This window comes from Juglans regia, chromosome 3 (genome assembly GCF_001411555.2).
Source record: "Juglans regia cultivar Chandler chromosome 3, Walnut 2.0, whole genome shotgun sequence".
In the NCBI taxonomy this organism is placed as follows: Eukaryota; Viridiplantae; Streptophyta; class Magnoliopsida; order Fagales; family Juglandaceae; genus Juglans; species Juglans regia.
This window is the reverse complement of record NC_049903.1, coordinates 13,596,063-13,623,389: the sequence shown is the minus strand read 5'-3', so window position 1 is coordinate 13,623,389 and position 27,327 is coordinate 13,596,063. Positions and strand designations below refer to the sequence as shown.

The 27,327-nt window shown below is 34.8% G+C and overlaps 2 protein-coding genes across 2 annotated transcripts; both read left to right on the top strand.

The window, feature by feature from the left end:
- The first annotated feature begins 2,052 nt into the window (after positions 1 to 2,052).
- Positions 2,053 to 5,710, top strand: LOC108987240. Its single transcript, XM_018960122.2, has 4 exons — positions 2,053 to 4,319; positions 4,717 to 4,804; positions 4,913 to 5,268; positions 5,377 to 5,710. Exons 1-4 carry the CDS (start codon positions 2,053 to 2,055, stop codon positions 5,708 to 5,710), a joined length of 3,045 nt encoding a protein of 1,014 aa, XP_018815667.2.
- Positions 5,711 to 18,351: 12,641 nt separating this feature from the next.
- On the top strand, positions 18,352 to 27,327 carry LOC109013619 (probable leucine-rich repeat receptor-like serine/threonine-protein kinase At3g14840; the record flags this gene model as incomplete). The annotated part of the gene is made up of 20 exons (XM_035688688.1): positions 18,352 to 18,566; positions 20,294 to 20,489; positions 20,858 to 20,929; positions 21,019 to 21,087; positions 21,202 to 21,273; positions 21,346 to 21,417; positions 21,520 to 21,591; positions 21,695 to 21,766; positions 21,859 to 21,930; positions 22,054 to 22,125; positions 22,216 to 22,287; positions 23,034 to 23,102; positions 24,437 to 24,502; positions 25,115 to 25,180; positions 25,304 to 25,339; positions 25,471 to 25,511; positions 25,713 to 26,089; positions 26,157 to 26,352; positions 26,501 to 26,635; positions 27,284 to 27,327. Coding segments are annotated over exons 1-20 (2,013 nt in total), but the record flags the coding sequence as incomplete, so codon positions are not given.

The window sequence follows — 27,327 nt, the reverse complement described above, 5'->3', positions numbered from 1 at the left end:
TCATGTTGCTACAAGTTTGCCAGTTTGATAATTGGACCACCATGTGCTGACTAGACTCTTTAACCAAAGGTCGACACCATCCCCATCATTATCCAGCCGTTGGATCAATCTAAAGGACACTTGTCTTACATATCCTGTTAGTTCATTGCATCCACCCATTATACCTTCCCACAACGATGTGGTCACTTCATGTGATTCTCTTTTCTCATATATTTATATATATATATATATATAAATATATATATAGTGGAGGAGAAAAAAGATAGGAAAGACCATTTGTGCCTTAAACTTAGATTGGGCTGGTCCATTAGTGTATTGTAAAAATAAAGTCAAGATCCAACCACTAACTATAATAGAAAAGTAAAAAAACAACCCCACAAATATGAATTCTAGAGGGTAATTGATATATAAAACTCTTGCTGTGTTGAGAGAAATGTGACATAATTCTTGTCATTTGGGAGTTTTTCATTTTCATTTGCATCGATCTTTAATCATATATAGTCGTTTCATTTCATGTAATATTTTGCTGATGTCCTAAATGTCTTGTATGAACTTTATGACTTTTATACGACTAAGATAACTAAATACATAAAAATATACATGGTTCATGCAACATTTATTTTGCTAGCTGTCAGTATGAATTACTGATCATACTTAATTTATTTCTTAAAAAATGAGTTAGGCATCATAAATTATGTTTATATATCTCCTGCTTTAACCTTGTCAATCACCAACATAAATACTCTTAAATATTTCGAAATATGCAAATTAAATATACGATGCATGCAAATTAGAGATATTCATTTTCCGACTGCTCTAACAGAAATTCTGTACGATTACAAGATGCATGCATATAATGTAGACATCAATTTCTGATCTTTTTTTTTAAAGCTGATGTGTTTACTTGTTAGTGGAAAATCGTATGGCAGCATATCACTAGATGAAAAAATATGCCTAATGCGGCGATTTTTTGGTCTGCTGGAATTAATATCGCCGCAATAAGTTTAAAGTTCACGGTGATTTCTTGGTCGACTAGGCTTCCAAAGGGGGAATTTTTTTTTTTTTTTGAGCGAGATATCCGAGAAAAAAAACACACTTTTGGGAAAGATCATACATCTATAGACAAGGATTAGAACAAATAATAGTTCCTATAACTAAACTGAAATTTTCTGTTTCAGTTTTTACTCACTTCATGAATTTTTGAATATTCTTCATAGTATGCAATAAATTTCCTCTCTATGAGGGAAAATATAAGCTGGAAGCATTTAATCTTTGTGCTGAGAATTCAGGAATGTTCATAGAGAGGCATCTATGTTTGTTTGTCCATGACCTATTTATAGCTGTTTTTTCCTTTAATATATAGATGATTATTCTTTTGAGTTTTTTCGAGTACTTCAATGACAGATTATTAGTTACTGATACTTGATGACCTTGCCTTTAAAGTACGTGAATACAACTACCTCAGCGCTTGGGTGCCTTCTTTTTGTGGTAATCAACGCTTATAACTGTCTTCCATCAAAATGACAGTTATATTGGATGGTATAGTGGAAGGATTGGGTGGTTTGGCATGGGATCATACTTGTCATGTTTTGTGATTGGTTTAATCTCCCAATCTGATTAATTTACATCGCAACAACTTCTAACTAACAACATGGATTGAATTAAATTGCGTTATCTTTCTAGGTCCTGCATATTAATCTTGGAGGTTATATATATGTATCTATTTCAACTTATATGTCATGCTGAGTTCCATGCATATCTTTTTTATAAGTTGTTAATCATGTTAGGTTACAAGACTGTTAAACAAATGACTGGGTTTTATATTTGTGTCATATCATAAATTATCAATTAATATGTATTGATGATGGAAGGTTGAAATCCACATACATGATCACTTCCTCGTGCCTAATCTAGCGGTGATTTTCTCGCACCCTCCTAGTTCCCTCTTTACACTTTCTTATCCCATATGTATATACAACATCGTGTCAAAACCTGTCATATCATCGTTCACCGAGCCGATTAAAGAATTTGACGAGTTTTCTTTTTATTTAGATGGACAAAAGCTGGATGAATTTGGGTGATAGACTTGTATCACCTGCATATGCTGAAGGGGTTAAAAATTTCCTCACAATGGCACGAAACCATTGTGAGGGAAGTGACCGCATTCGGTGTCCCTGCCGTATATGCTGTAATAACCTCTTCTTGCCTATATTTGAGGTGGAGACTCACTTGTTCATAAAAGGGATCAATCCAAATTATACTCAATGGATATTTCATGGTGAGGAGGAAACACTCCCCATCATTGACGACGACACCCGTCTCGGAGTTGGAGTTGAAGACAAGTACATTGATGACATGGACCGTATGTTAGATGACATTCGGGCTGGCACATTTGGAGATGCCCCTGAAGACAACACTACATCGCCAACTCAGCCATCAATACCACATCCCTCCCCAAACTCAACTTTTGACCAACTATTAGAGGATGCTCAACGTCCTCTTTTCGACGGCTGCACTAAATTCTCAAAGCTCTCATTCACTGTGAGGTTGTTACATATTAAAACGCTCGGTGGGTGGTCAATCAAGTCTTTTGATATGCTCATAAGCCTTCTGCGGTCTGCCTTTCCTGATTCTAAATTGCCTAGTTCATATGAGGAGGCAAGGTCATTGGAACGAGGGTTGGATTTCAAGTACCGCAAAATACACGCATGCCCCAACGACTGCATTTTATTCTGGAAGGAATATGCTAATCTTAATGAGTGCCCTATATGTAAGGCTTCGCGTTGGATGCCAAATACACATGGGTCACGAGTGATCCCACAAAAAGTGCTTCGGCATTTTCCTTTGAAGCCAAGATTGCAGCGTCTCTTTGTGACAGACAAGATAGCTTGTGATATGAGATGGCATAAAGAGCAGCGGGTACCCGATGAGACTAGTATGAGACATCCTGCTGACTCTCAGTCCTGGAAGACATTTGATGAAGCCCATAGTTGGTTTGCTAGGGATGCTCGCAATGTTAGACTCGGTCTGGCAAGCGACGGCTTCAATCCCTTCAACAACCTAGCAAAACCGTATAGCATTTGGCCAGTGATTCTTGTCCCGTATAATTTGCCGCCGTGGTTATGCATGAAAGATCAATTCTTCATGACATCGCTCATTATCCCTGGCCCAAAATCACCAGGGAATGACATTGATGTGTATTTGCAGCCTTTAATTGATGAGTTGCTTGAACTCTGGGAACATGGGGTACCTACATATGATGCTTCCACAAAGGAAATGTTCATGTTGCATGCTGTCTTATTGTGGACAATTAATGACTTCCCTGCTTATGGAAATCTTTCTGGGTGGTCAACAAAAGGGAAATTGGCATGTCCCTCCTGCAATTCAAGCACAGACTCCGATTGGTTGAAGTATGGTAGAAAACAGTGTTACATGGGACATCGACGTCTCTTACCGGCAGGTCACATTTGGCGGACGAGAAAATTGTTGTTTAACGGTAAAGAAGATCATCGCATGCCACCAAATTGGGTTGAAGGAGCGAGTCTCTTAACTCAACTACAAATGCTTGGAGATGTCCAATTGGGAAAATCTTGTAGGAAGAGAAAACGCACTGCAGAACAGTTGAACTGGACAAAGAAAAGCATATTCTACAAACTACCTTATTGGTCAATGTTACGGCTTCGACATAATCTAGATGTTATGCATATTGAGAAGAACATTTCCGATAGCATATTGGGCACTTTAATGGACATTCCTGGGAAGACAAAAGATAATATAAATTCTCGGCGTGACTTGGAGAACTTGGGCTTCAAAAAAGAATTGCATCTTAAGTCTGAAGGTGGACGTGTTACAATGCCACGTGCGTTGTACACATTACATGGAGATGAAAGGAATAAATTTTGTGAGTGGCTCGCTGAGGTTAAATTTCCAGATGGGTTTGCCTCCAATGTCGCGCATTGTGTATCTGTACGTGATTGCAAAATCACTGGCTTCAAAAGCCATGACCATCATGTTTTCTTGCAACGACTGCTTCCTATTGCTGTTGGGGGGTTCTTAAGGAGTGATATTGCACTCGCTTTGACTGAACTTAGCAGTTTCTTCAAAGAGTTGTGCGCCCGAACCTTGGATGTGAATCGCTTATCCCAGCTTCAACTTGATATCGTCACCATTCTATGCAAATTAGAGATGATATTTCCTCCTTCTTTTTTCGATATTATGGTCCACCTAGCTGTCCATTTACCGGGTGAGGCGATACTCGAAGGTCCAGTTCAATATCGGTGGATGTATCCATTCGAACGGTATCTCGGCAAATTCAAGCGGTATGTTAAGAATAAAGCCCGTCCAGAAGGTTCAATAGCAGAAGCCTACATTCACATCGAGTGTTTGACATTTTGCTCCGTGTATCTCCAAGATGTTGAGACGAAGTTTAATCGAGTGGACCGTAACATTGATGGTGGAGAAGAGGATACTATAGATGGTTTCAAAATATTCAACCAAAAACTTCGTCCATTGGGTATAGCCCGTAATGTGCAATTACAAGACAAACTCCGTACCTCAGCCATATGGTACGTGCTTAACAACTGTATCGAGATTGGACCTTATCTCGAGTAAGCAATCATGACTTCCTTTGTGCTTTCTCGAAATGATCTACTACTATCCATAAGACTTTACGTAACTAGCTAATATTGATTGGCCTATTGTGTTCTCCAAATGCAGGGAGCACTATGACAAATGTAGGTTGTCAAACCCAAATTCTGTCGATCGCACCCATCAAACTGAGTTTCCAACGTGGTTCAAGCAATGTGTAAGTTAGCAATTGGGGTATATTCTATCTATTTATAATTAACCTGACCTTGCTTTTGAGTATGTATTTGAAAGTATAAGTTCACAATTTAGGTCGATATTTGTGTAGGTTCAAGACCAACGTACGGGAAACCCACCACAGTTGTCTGCTGATTTGTATGCGTTAGCTTGTGGTCCTGACCCTTGGGTTGCATCATACGCTGCCTGCATTATAAATGGGAAACGGTTCCATACGAAGCAGCTTGAACTTCGTCGGCGATCACAAAATTCAGGGGTGTTGGTAACTGGTGACGAAGATACTAATAATTTAGACTTTTATGGTGTTCTTAATGATGTTGTGGAGTTACACTACATGGGAGGTCGTCGAGTGTACTTGTTCAGTTGTGATTGGTTTGATGTTGGTGATAAGAAGCGTGGGGTCCGAGTAGACGATCATATAACTAGTGTCAACATGGACAGAACTTGGTATAAGAACGAACCATTTGTGTTGGCATGTCAGGCTTCCCAATGTTTTTACATTAGAGATATAAGGTCCAAGGGGAACTAGTATGCTGTGCAGAATTATAATAATAGGAATGTGTATGACATTCCACCAGTGGCAAGGGTTCTGGACGATATTGATGGCGAATCAAGTGAGGATGATGGCTATCAAGAAAATGAGCCATCATTTGATTATCCACTTTTACATTGTGAAGCATCTCCGGTATCAACTCCACTTAGTAGGACTGATATAGAACCTATCCACATTGATGCACGAGGCCATATGGCAGTTGGTCGTGAATGCATCAATTCAACAGACTTTATTGATGATGGAATGGTTCCATCTAGTTCCGGAGATGGTTATGGTGATTGGGAATATTCAGATGAAGATGACCTATCCACCGATGAAGAATCAGAGTCAGAATAGGTGTTTGGCAACCATTGGAAACCAGGTGAAAACCGCATCAGTTGAAAGAGGAATATTCATGGATTGGATCACATTTTGGGTTGCAAACTGGAGTTTATTTTAAAGTCACCTAATTTTTTCATTGGTTTTTCTTTGGAACCTGAAATAGAAGTTTTAATGAAGGTACACAAACTAATTTATATAGTTTGACAATATTTATTTTAATGCATTATCTTATTGCATGGTTGCCGTGGGTATGTTTGGTTTGATGGTAGCTTCAGCTAATTAACATTTGCTATTGTTGAATCTCAGGTGGACGGAAAAAGGAGACATTTGGTTAGAGTATTCAAGGCACAATCCATTGCAATCTCATCTCAACCCATGGAGTTAATGGGGAGCAGAAATGGCCCGGGTAGATTAATGCCCAGTGTACGAGGAACCCGGCCCAGGAAATTTGTGCCTTATAGATGTAGTGCACGCAGGCCACGTGGAGTCCGCATTGGAGACGCTAGTTCAGATGATGAAACGCAACCTCCAAGCCATCCATTGGAGACTCCTTCTACGAACCCATGTCTGGAGACCGAGGCAAACACAGAACCCTCCCCGAGGGAACAACCGGATCCTGTTGAGAGTAATCAGATCGGTATAGTTGACAATGACCATCAAACTGAATTTAATGGGCTATATCATTGTTGTGTAAGATTGCTTTAAACGCATGAGACCCCTAACGCAACGTTATTGTTATTACCACATGCAGGTGAGGATGTATCGTCTGTGCCTGTATCCAACCAGGCACAGACGAGACGTGGTCGCGGTCCGGCGAAGTGTACTGAATTTGAGAAATTACGTAAGCATGGAAAAGTGTTGTTGAAGATAAATAGTGGAGAAACAGCACCATGTTGCGAGAATTCAAACATGTTTACAACACGATTAAGCTGGATCATTAAACATCACTGCAACATGAGCTACCCCAGATGGAGTGATGTACCTCAAGAGCACAAGGATGAATTAATCGATCGTGTTCGGGTAAGTTAGCAATTGGACTGTGATGTTGATCATTAAAAATTTAGACCATATATATATAATTCACGAGTGATGACCCTAAATTTTAATGGGCTATGCAGGGTGATTTTGAATTGGATTGGGACATAGAGAACCATCAATTGGCTGTGACTAAACAGCTTCGTAAGCGTTTTAATGCCTTCCACCACCAACTGCATCAGATATATATGTCATATGGCAGCCATGACGAGGCATTGGCGACTGGGACTAGTTTGGTCACCCCCCTAGTATGGTTTAAGCTATGTGAACGATGGGGTAGCGAGGCCTTCCAGGTATGCATTATGCGTGTTCAATCCAAACCCAGAATGAAATTGGGATATTTATTATTCTATGTACTTTTGCTTAAAATGACAAAATTTACTTGACAGAAAATATCAAGTAAAAATCGGGGCAACAGAAGGCTGCTGAAAATTAACCACACAACTGGTCGTAAATCCTTTGTGAGGATGCTAGAAGAAAAGGTATAAGGTTTGAAAGCTCATATCATGGCAACCACACACTCACATATTGTTAAATTTAGGTCGTAGCCTTTCGCGAAAGGGGGATGCTATATCCCCATGCTTTCTCCCATATATGATCAATAACTTTTGTTTAGCATTTGTTTGGGTAGTCATTTATTAGTGATTAAGCTATCCATGCCATATGTAACATATTATCTGAACTGAATATGTTACATGCACACGTTCCACACATGTAGCGTGCTGAAAATGCAAATTTGGTGGACTTTTACAAGGAAACCCACTGGTCGAAGAAGAAAGATAAATTTGTGACACCTGCCACCGAAGACATTTATGTGAGTATATTCTAGCGTCTCTTTTTGGTATGTTAAATGCAATGATGGTTCAATTTATCAAATGTGAATCTTAAAAATGCATTATTAAAAAAGCATAAAAGTGTGTAATCGGTTCATTATGTCCTATTGCAGAAGGATATGGTAGGGAAGCTGGATAATCTAGAACCAGATAAACGAACTGACGAAGCAGCAGCTGGTGTCTTTAGAGAGGTACTTGGGCATCGACCGGGTTATGCAAGAGGCTTGGGAGAGATGGTGATCCCCGATGCTACAAGACAACGCTCGTTGGCTAGAGAGAGAGAGTATATAGCCTTGATTGAGAAACATAAGAAAGACGCTGAAGCTTCCAAGAGTGAGATGGAGTGCATGAAGGCAAACATGGAGGTTATGATGGAGAAACAACAGGAAACCGATCGTATGCTGAGGGCCATCTTCGCTGCGAACCCGTCCCTTAGTGAGTCTCTTCGAGAGACTCAATGAGGGTATTTTTGTGGGAGAATATGGGTTGCTTTTTTTGGGGCATTTTTTGGTGCATTTTTGGCGTAAGATGGTGGATTTTTGAGATATATATATATATATATAGTATATATATCCAATGGGAGGTTATATGCTTATGTTTTGTGGGAGCAAGCTGGGTTGGGAAAGCAGATGTTTTGGCCCAAGATATATAGTTAAATAGGTATGATAATATGTTGGCAAATTATCATATGATGATGTTAGGCCTCATTGAACACGAGTCAAACATGTAAGTATCTACGCCACCACCTTCACTATACATATCGATTGGGTGTAGTGGCATGCTTAACAAGCAGTTGGTTGCTTGTTGTACAGGCTAATTCATACCATATTGTCTGTACATGGTATGAATGGGAAAGGGTCGGCCTACGCCAGAGCCTAATGCGTGTCCTGGAATTTTGTAATCTTCTTCCTCGTGCATGTTATGTTCTGCTGGTACGTGGTACAAGTATTTCTCTGATGCTTGACCTGAAGAAGTCATCTTGCCCAAATTCATGGGAGGCTGAACAAGCAGGTGATGTCTTCATGTTTCCATGTACGGTTTACTTCAAAGAGTTATGCACTTCTATACAAATGATATGAATTTCGAGTAATTTTTATTTTGTATATTTTTTATACAAAATTTGTGGAGCTGCCCAAGTATAGATAGGCCTACTTTACGTACACAAATAAGTTATGGTATGCATACATCTATAGATCGTACGAGTTTCATTTTCCTTCCTATTAAGCAAGTTGTCCTTAATGATCCAGTGGTGTTAAATGGAACATTCATAATGCATGCCATCCACCTTTTTCTCAAACAAAACTGTAAGACTTAAAACAATCAAGTCTTTTTTTATGTTGATCATTTATTTCAAATGACTGAAATTGAAGCCCATATTTGCCATTTTCGTATGTGAAGTTTCTTGGATAATCTGGACTGTGAAAGCATTGGTTTAATGATGACCTTTGAGAAGTGGATTATGACTGGGTTGCATTGGTACTAAGTGCCAAACCCAAATTCATTGTTTGGCTGCTGGTCAAGCAGAATTGATGCAAGTTCATGATGTTTAATAGAAAAGTTAAACTATAATTTGCCTATGTAATATACAAAATCAGGAATGCATATTTTTAGATGACTAGATTGGGCTGCTGAAGCTAACATATCGTCATTTGGGTTGATGTGGTTATGAGATAATGCAGTGTACTAGTTTGGACAGATTATAACTAATATTGGAACATGTTTCCAAGTAATGGTTCCATGTGATGTTATATGTTACTTTTACTTAGCCAGTTATACATGTATGTTTGTTCAATAGAAGGTCTTGAATTTGTTAAATGTAATATAGAATATGAAAGGGTTTATGGAACTTGAAATCATAATATGTGTTGTAACGTATTTTTGGGCCCAGGTAGCTAACTTGAATGGTTAGAGGAAGGGCTTTTTACAATACAGATTTTGAATTTAATTGTGTAGCTTGGATTGATGTTTTAAATTATAAATTGGTACATGGATGGAATAACTAATTTCTTGGATCTTTGTAATGAACTATAAAGTGAATCCCATAAAATGGGGTAGGACTGAAACAACAATAAAATACGTTGCAATCTCATTTTGTCCATATAGGTGAATCTCATTTACTGCACGTGGAGGGTTTTCAATGTTCATATAATGTACCTGAGGAGCGCGGAAAGCTAATGCAGCAGGCCAGGCCGGGAGTTGTCAAGGAAAGGTGGTGGGGTGATGACGAAGTTGTTAGAGAAGTTTGCAAATGCTGAAAATCATCAGTATGGCATGAGCTCTCCCGAAGTTGCCTAGATGTTACTCTTGAAGGGTAAGCCATTTCGATTGACAAATCATCAGTTTTGTTGTTTATAAGTTAGTGCATATCTAAAAATAGATTCAAAACCAATAAGATCCAATATTTTAGTGATAAAATACGCTTTGCGTATGCTCTACATTAATTGATGACCTTGTAAATGATGTGGCAGACTTTTACATCGAGTGCTGATCTTTTAAGTTGACGTAGCAGCAGGCTTCACATTCAAGAACCTCACATTCAAGAACCCCGGCCAAGGATGTTTCAACCCAATGTATATAAGCTTGTTAATTAACTGGTATGTGCACTTTTTTATGTTGCTACAAGTTTACTAGGGGTTAACTAAGTTTAAAGTAAAGAAATGAATAGCATAATATAACTAAGTAGTGCCTTAAGCAAGGGTAACGTTGGCTGATCATGAAGATCATGCGTGATGGCATGGCTGCTAATTATTTCAATTGCCTTTTGAGTTGTTTTGGAGTACTTTAAAAGATAATAAATGATGGACTATTTAGAATACCAAATAAGTCAGCAAGTTTGCTCAACATTTAGTTATAACCAACCCATGATCACTTCATGGCGATGATAGTTTTAAAATTAACACTAGCCCTGGAGATCAGAAATAGATTCAAGAATGATCGTTATTAAGAAGCAATACAACGAAGTCATGCAACAGCTAATTCAGTACAATGGTGAGTTTCTTTATTTTTTGATCTTTTTGGAGCAAGAGTTGCAACTCTTGCTGTGTTGTGTAGAAAGGTAGATACAGGACCACCAGCTTTGTCCAAAGAAAAAAAACTCTGTGATATTGGACACCATGTATTTATTTACTAGACCAACCTGACATGACTATCATCCCACAAGGCTGAACAACATAATCAATATTGATTGATGTATGCTAAAAAGTGTAAACTGGTAGTGAAAAGAAAGACGAAAAAAAAAAAACATTCCTCACAGGAATAAAGAATCAATGGCACACAGAATTTATCTAACTGCGGTGGATCTTTATCCTAAAATAGTGTCAAAAGTTTGAACAAAGAAAACGCACATACATAACCAGAACTTAAAGTATAACATCCAGACTGTATATAGAATCTTGTGACCTGATAGTCTTGGGGGAGAGAGATCAATTGGACAGGGAACAGATTGGCAATGCTAGGCTTCTTCATTTTCCTTATCTGTACATCATGCTTTTCGGGAGGTGAGTCAAGTGGCAACAGGGAACAGACTCTTACTTTTCCTCAGCCCTATGACAGATTATTACTTACACAGCCCTCCAAATCTCCAAAACCACCCACAAAGGCCACTAACTAGCCATATATCTATCTATCTATATAGATGGATAGAGAGATAGCCACTGTGGTAAACCCTAAAAACAGTAGTATATAATATATAGAAATATATATATATAGTCGTCATCAGTTTGGAAAGCATGTTGGGTTTGCTGAGGTGTGTGTGCCTGCATTATGCATGGCTGGCCTAGTACTGGATTTAACTTGGAATTTAAGACAGAATGTTATTAACACAGGTGCTTATTAGTGGAAGAATTTGTTTTTTAGCTTGGGCTGGCATCATGTAGGGAATGAGCTGGGATATATCATATTATCTTTATACCATTTTAATATTGATATATAGGTGTAATAGGTTACTAATTAACCATAAACCATATAATTTATTAACTTTCTTAGCTACTAAATTATTATTTCTTTAACCATAATTTATGGTTGCAACAATAATGGCATTTATTGTGGTTTCAAAACTTTTTGTGAGATACTTAATCACTTTATACCTTAGCCACCCCCAACAACAAGATGAAAGGAAAAAAAAAAAGGTGATAATGCAACATTAAAAAGTGAGACAAATTACCACACACACACTTTTCAACTTTAAGCAACTATCATGTGTGATGCAATGCAAGGGCATGACCATTTTAGGCCGGTTGCTTGTCATCAGTTTATAGGGCACCTCTCTCTCTCTATAGATAAAGGTATATTATATATATATAGATAGAACAAGCTGCATCCTTCACCTCAACATGATTTTGATAAAAGACACGAGTGGCCTTTTTTGTAGAGCATGCAGCCTTCAAAAGGCTTGATTGAGGAAGATGCAAAAAAATAAGAATAATAATAATAAGTTTTCATGAACAATTGTATATAAGCTTTTGGAATCATCTTCCTTAGCATGCATGTGGTATATGCAAATATAATGGATAGCATGATCTACATCTTGAGTTTCTATATTTACTTCCATTTTAATACCTGTTTTAATTAGATTATGTTTATATATTACTATTAGGTAGCCAGCTAGACAATTATATAATGTAGAAGGCAGCTAGTAAAAAAAGGTTTTAAATAATTTTTGCTATTTGTTCGTGTGAGTTTTATGCCAAAAAAAATTATATAAAGTGCATTGTTTGTGTATGTACTCCTATTAATTGCACCATTATTTGTTCATGTACCCCATTTGTTTCCATATTAATTGCAGATTTCCAACTTGGTGTCTTCTTTTGTGCAGCGAATGTAGAAGACAGCTGGATCGATCTTTGCCGCTCAATCACCAATGTCATCGCAAAGAAGATCAACGATCGATGTGCGAAGTTGCAGATTATTATTAGACCACCATTTGTTTTGATCATATTTGTTTTAACTAGTACATTTGGATTGTATGTGAATGTTTTAAAGCTTCACAGAGACATTATATAGCTGCTCCCATTTGTACTACTTTATTGCCTTCCATTAATGCACCATATGCCAGTTTATGATGTATTGGTTGAAAACTTGAATTTATATTAATATATGCTAAGTATTGGATTAAAGTACTATTTGGGCCTATTGTGAATGAATTGGAGCAGCCTATTAGGTACCCACAAAAAAATTGTGCTTTTTAAACGTATACTGGAAAATTAGTTAAATTCATTACTTGCGGCGATTTACAGTACGCCGAGAAAAATATATAAAAACTGATTCATTATTTGCAGCGAATATAGTTGGACGCCAAAGCAATAAACACGTTTTCGCAGCGAATATAATTGGACGCAAAAAACGTTAAACATTATCTGCAGCGAATATAATTGGACGCCAAAAAAAAAAGCATCATAGGTTTATTTGCGGCGGTAAAAACTCGCTGCTAATAATATTTTTCAACCAAACTTATTCGCCGCAAATAAACGGTAAGACCAATTATGAGTTGGCGACAGAGTTTAAAAATGCTGCAAATAATCTATTGCGGCGTCCTGGTGCCTATTAGCAGCGATATAAAGCGCTGCAAAAAAGTTTTCGCATCGATATGATATTGATAACCCAGCGTTATTTACGGCGTAATGAAGAATATTGTCAGCGAAAAAATTCGCTGCAAATAAAAATTATTCGCGGCGAATTTTTTGTTTCGCTGGCGAAATTAATAAATGTCTCAACAATTGCGACTACTAGCCGGCGCAGTATATTTCGCCGCAAATACTTTTCAGCAGCGAATTTAATGGTTATTTGCGTCCATTTTAGGCGCTGGAAAAGACCATATTTCTTGTAGTGAGGGATCTATTGATATAAAATTAGGGTGTGGGTTTTGTATACTAGTGAATGTAACGAATCTGACTATATGGATTAATTGTATGTATTATGTGTAAAACCATTCTAACCACCCTCCACTATCTCTCAAAATTTTGTGTGGGCTATTAAGTGTACTTATGTATATGTTGGGAGCTCTTTGCATGAGAATGCAAAGAATATTGAAGTGTATGAATGTAGTTCAATATATTTGGGCAGATTTATTATGGATATCTATATTATTGAATGAAGTCATGTGTGTCCTAGTACTATAGAAACTGGTTCTTACAAGCTAATTAATGTATGAATTTTGTTTTCCCATATACCCCTCAGCCCCTAATATATGTGGATGAAGAGGCTATGTGGTTTTAGACTTTGGAGAGTTGAATTAGACCTTGTCTCAACAGCATGCATGGGATTCTTTAAAACTATATATGTGTCTACTACTGTGAATGTGTATATAAGTAGTTACAGGAAATATATGTTGTAGTGGGTGGCATTGTATTTTTCATAACATATATTAATATATGTTATGAAAAATACTTGAGTATGCATGTAGGCTTCACTATTGTACTTCCCACTTCTGAACATGATGTATTTCCTTCATGTATATTGTTGACTTGAGACATATTACCTCGAATTATTTATGAAATTCATCACAGTAAGTACTGGACATATTTCCAGTGGTCCATTCTGTTATATGTATATGTATAGTTTGCATGATTTGACGTTATTAATTAGTACTGTACAGTGGCTTCATTGGTGCATGGAGGAAAAAATGAGATGGCTATGGTAATAGTTCAAATAGTGATGGTAATAATTTATGGGGAAAGCTTCAAATCAAAATTTTTTCTTAATTCTATGAAAAAAGGTTTTTACCCACTAGATGGATTTATGGAAATATGTTTTTCAAAGAACTCCAGTTTTCCATACAAGTGGTATTCATGGGAATGATCAATATCGGCGAGTACCAGTCGCGGCAAACTGTGCAGCCCAATTGTATTAGTACTAACGGTAATTTCCACCAACACCCCGGCCCAAATAGAGCTGGTGGCAAATAGTACTAAATTCTACAAGATTCACCAAAATTTTCAAACCATTTGCTGTGATATTATTTAAGCTTTATCATCGATGTTCTCGTGGGAAAAATAAGCTTTTTCCTACAAGTTGAAGCTATCGCAAAAAAAGAAAACTTTTTACACCAATCTTATTCCATGAACTTCCCATGACACGAATTGGTAGGAAAAAAGATATTTCTTGCGGAAACCATTTCTTTTGCCACCAAAACCATTATTGCGTAAAACCAGTAACAGATCCTAAGGATAATTATTATTTCATGTTGATATATGAGTTTAGTTTACATCCAAAGAGAAATTTATTAAATATATCTTGTTAACGGAATTTGGCTTATATTCAGTTAAAAAAAACATTGGATGTTAAAAAAAACGGAATTTGGCTTTTAGTCTATTTATATTATAGTATAAATTTATTATTTTATAATAATTAACATATACTAGTATAGTATTGAATTTAACTATAGTCTATATATATAAGTTTTAGACTTTTTATATGAGTATATATGATCAAATTATGTGTAAAAATGTATTTATGTTCAATATCAAAATTTTATGTTACATTAATTTTATATATAATATTAAAATTTATATGTTATATTACATGTTATATTAATTTTATGTTCTAAGATTAATATACTTGAATAAGAAAATTTAAATTTTATGTTATAGCATATACTATATATAATATAATAAAATATATATATTTAATATAAAAAATTATAAATATATATCGGTCTGGTTCGATTTAAACAGATTTTCAAAATTATACATATATATAAAAAATTCTATACATCACACTACCATTCTACTTTCATCTCACTAAATAAGATGTAGTATATTTATCTCTATTGAATGATCATTTATCGAATATTTCTTTATCATCCAATAATGATAAATGTATCATATCTTATTTAATAAAATGAAAGCAGAATGAGAATGTGAAATATAATATACCTCTATATGGAAACATCTCCATACCTCCAAGAAAGAAATGTTGTTGTTCATGCTCTAGCCAAATTGGCTATTAAGGCAGAAAGAGTTTGTTTGGATAAGGAAGGACTCCCGAGGTCTATCACCTCATTTTGAAGGGCACGGTGCTACTCCCTCTGCGAAGGGAGTAGTCTACCGAAACAACGAATAGTAAACAAAAAGAAATTGTCTTCTTTTCAAACATGTTTTTAAATTTATTAAATATTTTTTTAAAAAAATAAAAAATATAAAGTCGTTTTAAAATAATTACTTAATAATTACATAAATAAAAATAAAAATAAAAAAATGCGATAGGTGGCGCCACCTTCTTTGGGGGCGGCATTTCCGTTTGAAAGTAGTGGTTGAGGTTATGGAACGAAGATGGTCTTATTTTATAAATTAAAAAAAAAAAAAAAAAAAAGTACCAAGTATGTCTGCACGTGCCTTCGTCTTCTCGATATTATAACTTTTTTTAAAATTTCTAAACATAGCATGTGAATATATAGTGTCTGCTAGTGCTGCAGGAGGGAGTTGAGTAGAGTTTCTCTCGAAAAAGATGTCGGCATAAGAGTTAAAAAGTCAAAGAAATGTATAAAACATTAGATCCTACATAACTATCCCCTGCAATAGGGTTTTTCCCAGTCAAACTACGAAATCGATGAATTATTTATTAATATTGGTGATAATGCTAGTTTATTTTTAGAGATGAAATGAGTTAAGATTAAAATTAAAAAATTAAATAAAATATTATTAGAATAGATTTTTTAATATTATTTTTATTTTAAAATTTAAAAACGTTAAATTATTTATTTTATTTTATATGAAGATTTAAAAAAGTTATAATGATAAGATGAGATGAGATATTTTTTAAAAACTTTTATTTTATATGAAGATTTAAAAAAGTTATAATGATAAGATGAGATGAGATATTTTTTAAAAACAAACGAGACGCTTCTATATCAGGAAGAATATTAGAGATATTAATTAAAGGTTTTATTAGTAGAAATATATAAGATGTTATATATACAACATATTTTACATTTTTTTGCACAATTTTATTAAATAAGGGACAATCTTTTATCATGACTCATTGACCAATATATATGGATTACAATTTTAGATTTTGCAATTTATATATATATATATCGAAAGATAAATTATATTTATCATCTTCACTTCACACATCATATTTTTTTATTTTTTTTTTCTCCTATTAAATGTATCGTATATGAATTATGAATACAAAAATTAAATTAATTTAAGAAGAATAAAATTAAAAAATAAATATAAATATAATATGTACATTAAAATTAGATTTTGCAGTATAGATTTTCTATAATGTACTTAAATATTATACCATCCAAAAATATATTAATAAACAGTGAAGAATTGATATTATTCAGATCCTTGAAATTGACATAGTTCTTTTATCATGAAAATTGGGATATTTTAATCTGCATTTATTGCGAAAGTGATTGATGTCAAAACTCGAATTCTAAAATTTAACATCTAACTGTGTTTAGATATTAAGTTGAATTAAATTGAGTTGAGCTGAGTTGAGATAATAATATATTGTTAAAATATTATTTTTTAATATTATTATTATATTAAAATTTTAAAAAATTGAATTATTTATTATATTTTATATTAAAATTTAAAAAAATTGAATTATTTATTATATTTTATATTAAAATTTAAAAAAATTATAATAATTAATTGAAATAAATTTAAATGAGTTTGATAACCAATAGTTCCTTATTATCAAATTGATTTGTCTCCTGTCGTACTTTTTTTAATTTGTCAATGTATGTTAAAAGTATCTCTTACATTAGAAATTAAAGTTTGGTTAATATATTATTTTTTGCTTAGCTAATTAGTCAAAACTTTAATTGCATATTGGAATAATTATCTCCTTTTTTTATATAATAATAAAATATTAATTTTTTTTATCTATTTTTTAATTTTTTTTAATATTTTTTGTTTTCATTTTTATAATTTCTGACAACTTCTAACAATTATTTTTATTTTTATTTTCATTTTCACAACCCAACTATCTATACAATTAAAAAACTCCCAGCTCTTAACATTTGTCGGCCACGTTTGTTTCCCAAAACGGCAAGACCAACTCAGCTCACTTCGAATTTGCAGGACTCATTACTGTGCTTTGCCCTGCGAGTCCATCCAGCTTCAAACTTCCTCCCGTTCTCTGTATCTAGAATCGCCGGTGCCCATCTCCAAATCGGGAACCACCTTCAAACTTTCTCTTATTTTCTTCACATCCGAGTTAGGATTAGTTTAGATGTTGAGATAATAAAATATTATTATAATATTATTTTTTAATATTATTATTATTTTAAATTTTAAAAAAATTAAATTATTTATTATATTTTACATTAAAATTTAAAAAAAATTATAATAATAATTTAAAAATAATTAATCATCCAAACAAGCCTTAAACTCAAAGTAGAAACCGGGGAAGTAGCTAGAAGAAAATTAGCTGGAAAACCCAAATTTTGTTAACTCAAAAGGCAGGGTTAATTAAGACAGGCCCGTAACCCAATTAGTTTTTGTTACAGAGAATCTATAAGCTACGTACGGCGTTCTTACAGACAACGACTGCATGCAGCAGATAAAAAATATTTAAAGGATTTAAATATTGATTCTAGATCTCATTTATGGGTTGGGGGGGGGGACCCAGGGAGGGAGGGAGGGAGGAAGAAGACAAAAAAAAAATAATGGAGATTTCTAATTATTGTATCACCTTTTCATCCTACAAATTCAGAGTCAAACTGATTGGCGGCCACGTATTATAATAATACTGCAAGTGTATGTATGTGTCTGTATATATATAATATATATATATATATATATATATATATATATAAGCTATTCGCATCTTGTCCATACCGCGTACTACAGCACATGTTTGGAAGCTGCAGATCATCATCACCTCAAGGCGTTGGAGCTTGGGAAAAATGGCGATACAAGCTCAGAAAGTAGCAAAGACGATTGGCTTGAGTCTTAAAAGTACGCTCGTATTGCTAATTGTTTTGGTGGGAGTATTCAAATTAGTGGAGGCACAAGGTGGAGTAGCAGGGCGTCTTCCTAAAGATGAAGGTAATTAAAACCTACTCTTTCTACTAATTTTTTCTCTTTCATGAACTGATCATTATTGATTGAGTTCATGTGGATGATAATTTTCCAGTATTGAAAGTACGTACTGAATAGCATGCAATTGATTATTAATTCATGGGTCATGATTAATGTTTTGTTTTCTTTTCTCAATGTCATTGATTCGTTATTTTGTTTGAAAAAGATGTCGATTTTCTGAGACGTTGTTTAAACTTTGAAAAAGTTCTCGACGACCCAAGACCCTCCCGGCCTACCTTTAAATCCAGGTTTTGGACCTATATATACATCTCTTGTAATCACTATATTTAAGGGCTTGATCTTTTTCATCCTAGAAAAGAAGGGGAGATCATGATATATATGTTGATTCGGACGAGATGAGTCCACTTCAAATAAAAAATTCAACATTCATTACCTATAGGACATGATGAGGCCGTTTAAAATTTGGATAGTTTAATTTTAAGTTAAGTTTAACATCTAAATACTCAATTCTTAAATTACTAAATTTATCTCAATTCAAAATCTCTTTACACGTAGGATCTACAATATTTTTTTAACTCAACACATCTTCTCACAATATTTTTCAATTTCTTATAAATATATCTAAACTCATATTAATTAACATCTAAATATATCTAAACTCATATTAGGTGAGCTTCACAAAATTTACTCTGTTATTGACTTTATTCACTATTATTCATAAATAATTTAACTCAATTCAATTCAACATCTAAACAAAAGTTACAGTCGTATTGAGATTTCCATCCTAAATCTATTGCTAAGAAATTCGAGTGTAATGCGTGTCGAATGGAGAATTATAAACATGTTTCTTATTTGACTTCATGGGGCCCACATTTAACTTAAGTATCTGTTTAATGTAACATCATGGGTAATGGATGAGGATAGGAAGTAATAAAGAATTGTATCACTTGGTAATAGGTTTTGGGAAATCTTGGTAATAGTAATTAAGTGTACGTACCCTCACTTGATGAAAAAAAAATCAACTTTAATATATTCTTGTGAGGAATAGGTCCATAGCCTAAGAAAACAACATGAGTCAGTGTATTCCAACTATCAAAGTTAACAAAGATTAATAGGTTATTAAGAATATAATAAGAATAATTAAATTTATTTCTTTTTATCAGTTTAAATTTTTTAGACGAGTTAGAAGTGATTTAACATGATATCAGAGTAGAGGTCCTAAGTTTTAACCCTAACTTTATGTTCTGCCCAATTTAATTAAATATTTTACGTATTAGGTCTACTTGTGAGAGAGTATTAAGAATACAATACAAATAAATAATTTTTCTCTTCCCGTCCACTCAAACTTTTAGGATAAATGATAATTTCATAAAAATTAGAATAATCTAATAAAATATTGAATGTTTTTATCTTTATGATCAAGATTCAGATCATGATTGGAATGAGAAAAATGATTTATCCACAACATTTTTCACAATATTTTACGTAACTATATTTCAATTAATGAAAAATATTTTTATAAAATATTTTATAAAAATACTCGCATCTTCGCATCAAGAATTATTCAGAATTGCAGTAGTACTGTTCTTTACTTTAGGAATTCTTAGCTTAATTGCCTCGAAGAGTTTTGAAAATGATTTTCTTGTAACTCTTGGCGTGAGTCCCCAAGAGTTTAGAAAATAATATTAAAAACTCTTAAAAATGAGAAGTTGGGACGTTGTATTATGATGCAGTTGGTGCCCTGCGTGAAATAGCTACACAACTGGGGAAGGATGATTGGAATTTCAGAGTGGACCCATGCCTCAATGAATCAAGTTGGTTCACAGCAGAAGCAGATTACAGTTCCAAGCCAGCACTGTACAACAATTCTCTAATCTGCAATTGTTCCTTCCCTTCAGCAGCTGGTACTGTCTGTCACGTGGTTTCACTGTACGTACCCTTCCTCCATTTCCTTCAAATTATACCCAGATTTTCCACCTTAATTTCACCAAAGCTAGAAAACTATTCAAGCTTCACCTGCAAAGTATATATATACTAGGTGATGTATACATACATACATATATATATATATATAGCTGGTTACTTTTCATTTTTAACTTTATCATCGTCTTTCATTATATGACTTGTACATAACTATCGTATTTTAAATAATTTTATAGATCAACTGCAAAAACAAAATAAGTTGGTCATGTGAATGGGATGACAAAATTCAAAAAAATGAAAATAAGCTCCTACATCACTTCTCTTCAGTCAGAAGTTCTAACATAAAAGGTTGTACAATTATCCTTGTCATACAGATTTCTTAAAGGGCAGAATCTTTCTGGTGAGCTTCCAAAATCTCTGGTAAAGCTGCCTTTCCTACAAAAGCTGTAAGAAGATCAACCCTACTAATTCTTTTTTGTAATTATTAGTATTTGAAAATTGATTTAAGCTTCTAATTCTTTCTTATTGTTTGTAGTGATCTCACTCGAAACTATCTTTCTGGTACAATACCTTCCGAATGGGCTTCTGCAAACTTGACAGTTCTGTGAGTTTCTACTCGTTGCAGAGATATTCCTTAATCAAAATCATAAAGCTCAAGGGTTTAGACTACTGATTATATTACATTAATATCTATGGTGATTATAATAATTCGCTACAGGTCGATTAGTGTAAATAAGTTATCAGGACCGATCCCAAGCTCCCTGGGAAGCATGACCACACTTGTATATTTGTAAGCTCTTCTTTTATCTTTTTTACTCACCATTTTCATCTGTAACATTGACGAAGACTGTCGTAATATCAGGAGCTTAGAGACCAATCTGTTTTCTGGAAGCGTTCCCCGTGAGCTTGGAAATTTGGTTCACTTGGAGAATCTGTCAGTTTTCCTACTATCCTGTCCTTTAGTTCTGAAATCACATTTGATGATTCATTTCACAATTCCCAATATGTTGAACTTCCGGCCATTTGTTGACTGCAGTATTCTTAGTGCTAATAATCTCACGGGAGAGTTGCCACTCGCTCTCACTAATCTGAAAAAATTAACGGAACTGTAAGTGGTTGTAACTTTTAGGTCATTTCTATTATAATATTAATTTTACATTCCTATCTGAGAAAACTCATGTTTCAATGTTTCTATTTTGAGCCGAGTGCAGTAGGATTAGCAGTAACAGCTTCACCGGAAAAATACCTGACTTTTTCCATAGTTGGAAAAACCTTCAGAAATTGTATGTGTTTTTTCCCCCAATAATTCTGCCTGAATCTCTTCTGGTAGAATACTCAGGTGTAACCTAACTCATTATATTTATGTTCTTCACAGGGAGATCCAAGCAAGTGGTCTCTATGGGCCCATTCCTTCTAGTATTTCTGTCCTTAGTAATTTAACTGAGCTGTAAGTTCTGCTCTTCTCAGGATTCCTGTTGTAAATTCTCTGCGATATCTTCCTTTGTACTCGAATTAACAAGATTTGTTTGATTAAGATACTAACAGTCATTGATGATGCAATTTTGTGCAGAAGAATTAGTGACCTACATGGTGAGGGTTCTAAATTTCCGCTATTGAGTAACATGAGGGGAATGAAAAGATTGTAAGTCATTGTTTAACTGCAAAATGTTAGGAGCTTCAATAATACAAACTTCTAGAGTTGTTTCTTAGACGATGTTGGTTAATGTTGCAGAATGTTGAGGAGCTGCAATCTCTCTGGAACAATCCCTGCAAATATATCACAAATGCCAGAACTCCAAATTTTGTACTTCTTCCATCCTTTCTGTTTTTGTCTATTTTATATTTTCATTTACTAAAAAACCGAAGAACTGAAAACTCCAGATACTTGGCACAGACCCTGTTCATTACGGATAAATATAGATAGATGTGTTGTTGTATTGTTTCAATATGGATTTTTTTTTCTAATTCTTTATTAGAATTAAGATCATATGCTGAAACCGTTAACTATGAGGTACTGTACTTTTATAGCAACATTGGATTGAAACAGGAGTGGGAAATATTGTTCTGCTTATGAATATGTAATAATATTTGTTTTCCCACTTTAGCTTGGTAAAAACATTATAATTGCTTTCAATCTTTATAGGCCATCTTTTAGAAATCAGCTATGTACAGTTGTCAATTTTCTTCCCATGGACATTGATGCACAGCAGCAATGATCTACACGTCATGTTGCTTAGGTCCATTCTTGCAGATGCCCCAAGATATCTATGAATAGCAAGAATTTTGTCAAGATATCTATGCAAGATTGCTTTCACTGGACTGAAAATAAGAGAACCATTAACTTTTTTATAGAAACTTTTTTGAGCTATCTCCACCCTTACATGGACAAGGGATCTCTTTCAATTTGTTTATCCTGTGTATTATGTCTTCTTGATTCTATCTTTGCTCTAAAAACTGAACATGTTTATAAGGTTTACCATATTCACTTTTATGCAGCTTTATTATTCTTATGTAGTATTATATAGCTACTTTATCCTTTTATCTGTGCAGAGATCTCAGCTTCAATAGATTAGAAGGAAATGTTCCAGATTTTAAAGACCTAGCAAAGATGGAATACATGTATGTGTTGAATCAAAACCCTAAATATATTTATTTTTTGATGAAATTCAAATAAACAATTAAGAAGAAGCTCCAAGCACACCATGACAAGTGAGATGATTCGGCAAGTCCTATGCCCATCCTTACATGGTTGGGTTAGATAGGACAACTGCATCTATTTAGTCATGACTGGGAGCTTTGCAGATTAACTCCCCTGTGTAGTCATGCAGGACAATTGCATTTGTGGTGCCAATCCACTGGATTGAAGAACAATATATTTTTTTTGATCGGTAAATAAATTTTTATTGATCAAAAGAGAGACAAAAAATGCCCAAGTATACGGGACATATACATGAGCAAGTTTATGTCTACTTTAGAGATACAAGGAAATCATGAAAAGTCCTGCCATGAAAATCAATTACAATCGACCAATGGAGTAAAGTATTGAAAAACAAAATTCTAAGCTCTTCCAATGATCTCTCTTAATCTTCAAAGCATCTTGCGTTCCGCTCCTTCCAAATGCACCACCATAGACAAATATGTAGCATCTTCCATATGGATGCAATTTGAGAGTTGCCCCTAATACCTCTCCATAAGGCTAGAAAATCACATACCCTTTTCGGCATCACCCACGCTAATCCCACTCGTGCTAAGACATTAGTCCACAAGGACATAGCAATCTCACAATGTAGTAATAGATGGTCAGCGGACTCACCACTCTTCTTACACATGTAACACCAATTCATAGCTATAATGTCATGTTTCCTTAAGTTATCTATAATAAGAATATTTCCCAAAAGTGGTTGTCCATACAAAAAAAGCTGCATTTAGAGGTGCCTTTGTCTTCTAGATGCTCTTCCATGGGAACGGGGCTGAGTTGTGCATGTTCAAGGAATGATAGTAAGAGCAGGCCGTAAAAACTCCCTTCTTAGAGGGTCACCAATATATCTTATCTTCACATTCTCCCGACACACGAATGGAGTACACAAGGTCATAAAGAGCTGAAAAGTCATCCATATCCCAATCTTGGGCTTCTCTATGGAAAGTGAGGTTCCATTGGAAAAGATGACTAAATCTGCTATTGATACTTCCTTCCTTCTTGCTAAGCTATAAACTTGTGGAAAGACATCCTTGAGTGCCCGATGGCCGCACCATGAATCATGCCAAAATTTTACCTTCACTCCGTTTCCGACTTTGAAGCTAATATGTGCTGCATAAATCTCCCACCCTCTTCTAATATGAGTGTGTAAGGATGAATACAAAATTAGTACCTTAAATTTTCCTCAGTTTTCTTCCTTTAGTAATGATATGAGTGTGTGTTTAACCAGAATGTGATTATTTTGCTCTTCGAACAGGTTTCTGACAAGCAACTTGCTCACAGGGGCTATTCCGAAGTGGGTCCTAGACAGAGATCCTCGCGAGTATGTAGTTCATTTTAAATTATACACCAGATTTGCATGATAATATTTTTTTTGTAATTTTTTAGGGTCCGGTGGATATATAGTTTTTACAAATATGCATAATGTCGAAATATAAATCACTTTGGAAGCTGATTCATCTTATGATATGGTCAGCTATAGGTCTTATTCACTCATCATATGCAATGGGTGGATTAAAGAAATTTTTCTGGAGAATTTAATTTGCATCATACACCATGTGTCACCAGTAGAAAGGAGTAGTAGATGAACTTGTTCTACATTGTTATATAGCTAAGTCTGTTATCAGTCGAACAGTATATTGACAGTTATGTCAAGTTGGCCAGAGATGTTTGATAGTCTGAACCGGAATGATATTGGATTAACATCAACAAAAACCAAGCATAGATTTAGGGAAATGCAACATGGTAAATACATAGCACAGCTGATTTAGATGACAATGTTAGATGAGGTCAATCATGCTACTTCCTCAATGGCCATCTTCCTGGCTGTTTCAGTTAATGAAATAGTTTGGTTTTACAACCTGTAACTCTAGTCATTTTTTATTTCTTTTGGGATATATAATGAGTTCTTAATGAAAATTATGTTCATGTGTAGCCAACTAGATCTTTCTTACAATAAATTTTCAGAGAGCTCTGTGGGGCCTACTTGTCGAGAAACCCTGTAAGGACATTTCTTTGTCACTCTTAGCCTTAATATCGTAGGACCTGGCCATTGCATAAACTTCTCTCCAAAAACTTAAGCTTTATAGTTTTTCAAAAAATAATGAGTTTCTCATTTCATCAGAAATGTGTTTGAAAGCTCTCTTGGACGGGACAACTCGTAAGTTCTCTCTCTTTTCCTTTTAAGAACAACCAAAATTTTTCTCTCTCACTTTGATTTTTCCAAAGCTTTTCCTTTTCAACTATAATTTTGCATAAGCTCATGCTTCTTCTTGTATTATGCTAATCTAGAAATACTGCGGCATGCCAAAAGAACATTCGTTGCACAAAAGGTAATTACATACCTTCAAATAGAACTTTGTGGCCTATGCCTTAATTTGTGCTGTAAGGCTTCCATTTTGATACGGCTTGCTTTCAGAAATGAAAAAACAAAATACAGTGAAATATTTAAGAAAATGAACCAAGAAGACAAAACTAATAATTCTTCCTTTTTGACCTATAATGCTTACTTCCACAAGCTGTTGTTTGTGTAGACCGTTATTCAGTGCATATAAATTGTGGCGGAAAAGCTATCACCAGTGGAAACATAAAGTATGAAGAGGATCTGGATCCAGCAGGTCCGGCAAAATTTGTTCTCGGGAGTGAGAACTGGGGAATAAGTTCAAGTGGACAATTTTGGGATATCAACAGAACCTCAAATGTATACATAGCGAACAATGTATCAACACTCAGAATGAACAGTTCTGAATTATACACGAGTGCACGCCTCTCTCCCCTTTCTCTCACCTATTATGTGCGTTGCTTGGCAAATGGGAATTATCGCGTGACACTATCCTTTGCAGAGATAGTTTTCAGGGAGAATAGATCCTTTTACAGTCTTGGAAGACGGATATTTGATGTTTATATCCAGGTACGTACAAAGTTATTTGTTTCTCTTTATATGTAGAACAGGATTTTAATTAGTTAATTTGTCACAGGAAAAACCGGTGTTAATGGATTTTGATATTGAAAATGCCGCACAAGGGGTTGATAAAAGTGTGTCTAGGACATATAAAGCAGTTGTGAGCAATAAAATTTTACAGATCCGCTTCCACTGGGCTGGGAAAGGGACGACAGCTGCTCCAAAGAGAGGAACGTATGGTCCTCTCATATCAGCCATCTCTGTGGAATCTGGTAACCATTTCCTGAAATATGAGAATTCTTCTATCCTTTCCAAATTGTTTCACACTTCTTAGATTGGCGAACAGCAAAAGTATACAGAAAATCAGTTTTGTGTATGGAGCTTCAAAATCGCTTTACTCAGCTCCTTTTCTTTCTTCAGATTTCAGTCCCCCTATGAAGGTTGAGATATTTATAGTGATTGGAGCTGTAGTATCAGTGCTATTCCTCATTCTTATGATTCTAGGCATTCTTTGGTGGAAAGGATGCATAGGAGGCAGGATATCAAGGGACAAAGGTACTCAACACTGCAAAAATTATGATTTAGATGGTATAAATTTTTTTAATATCTTCTCCAACTATGTACTGCGATCACCCTATATGCCTCAGCAATCCAAAGTACAATGTGGAAGGCAACTATAGGATTGCAGCATTGCAAAGCGTAAGAAGCGGTCTTCATATATTGGAGCCACTTCCATTTATGATCATAAAAATATCAAATCGTGTCTTAGCTCATTCCTTCTGTGTGAAATCTAAGTGAAGTCATTTCGAAATGGCCCCAAAGTCACTTGAGAATTAGTTTTTCTGTTGAATATTCTTATATAGCAGTAAAATGATCTTATTTTAAATGCTAAGAAGAGCCAAAAGGCACATATCATGCTAAGGGATGTACCAATCAAATATATCTCTTTTTAGTTTGGCTTTTGATTTCCAATACACCTGTGATTGTTTAGCAGACTTAGAAAATGAAATGAGACTGTCTAGTAACAGCTTGGGTTAAGTAGCTGATTGACTAGATTTTTGTTCCTTCTCACTGCATTTTAGTGGTCTCATTCTCCCTAAGTCATCTGATTAGTCAATAATGTAAAATAGCAATAAAAGAGTAATCTCATCATTTATAAGATGCAGTCTGACATCTTCCCCTATCCTTTTGTTCCTTTTACAGAACTGAGAGGATTAGATTTGCAAACTGGTTTTTTCACTTATAGG

What these genes read in the sequence shown, in the direction of transcription:
- LOC108987240 (XM_018960122.2), top strand. Translation starts at nt 2,053, where the DNA reads ATGGACAAAAGCTGGATGAATTTGGGTGATAGACTTGTATCACCTGCA. An exon ending in TATCTCGGCAAATTCAAGCG is followed by an intron (nt 4,320 to 4,716) that starts GTATGTTAAGAA and finishes CTCCAAATGCAG; the next exon opens with GGAGCACTATGACAAATGTA. An exon ending in CAACGTGGTTCAAGCAATGT is followed by an intron (nt 4,805 to 4,912) that starts GTAAGTTAGCAA and finishes ATATTTGTGTAG; the next exon opens with GTTCAAGACCAACGTACGGG.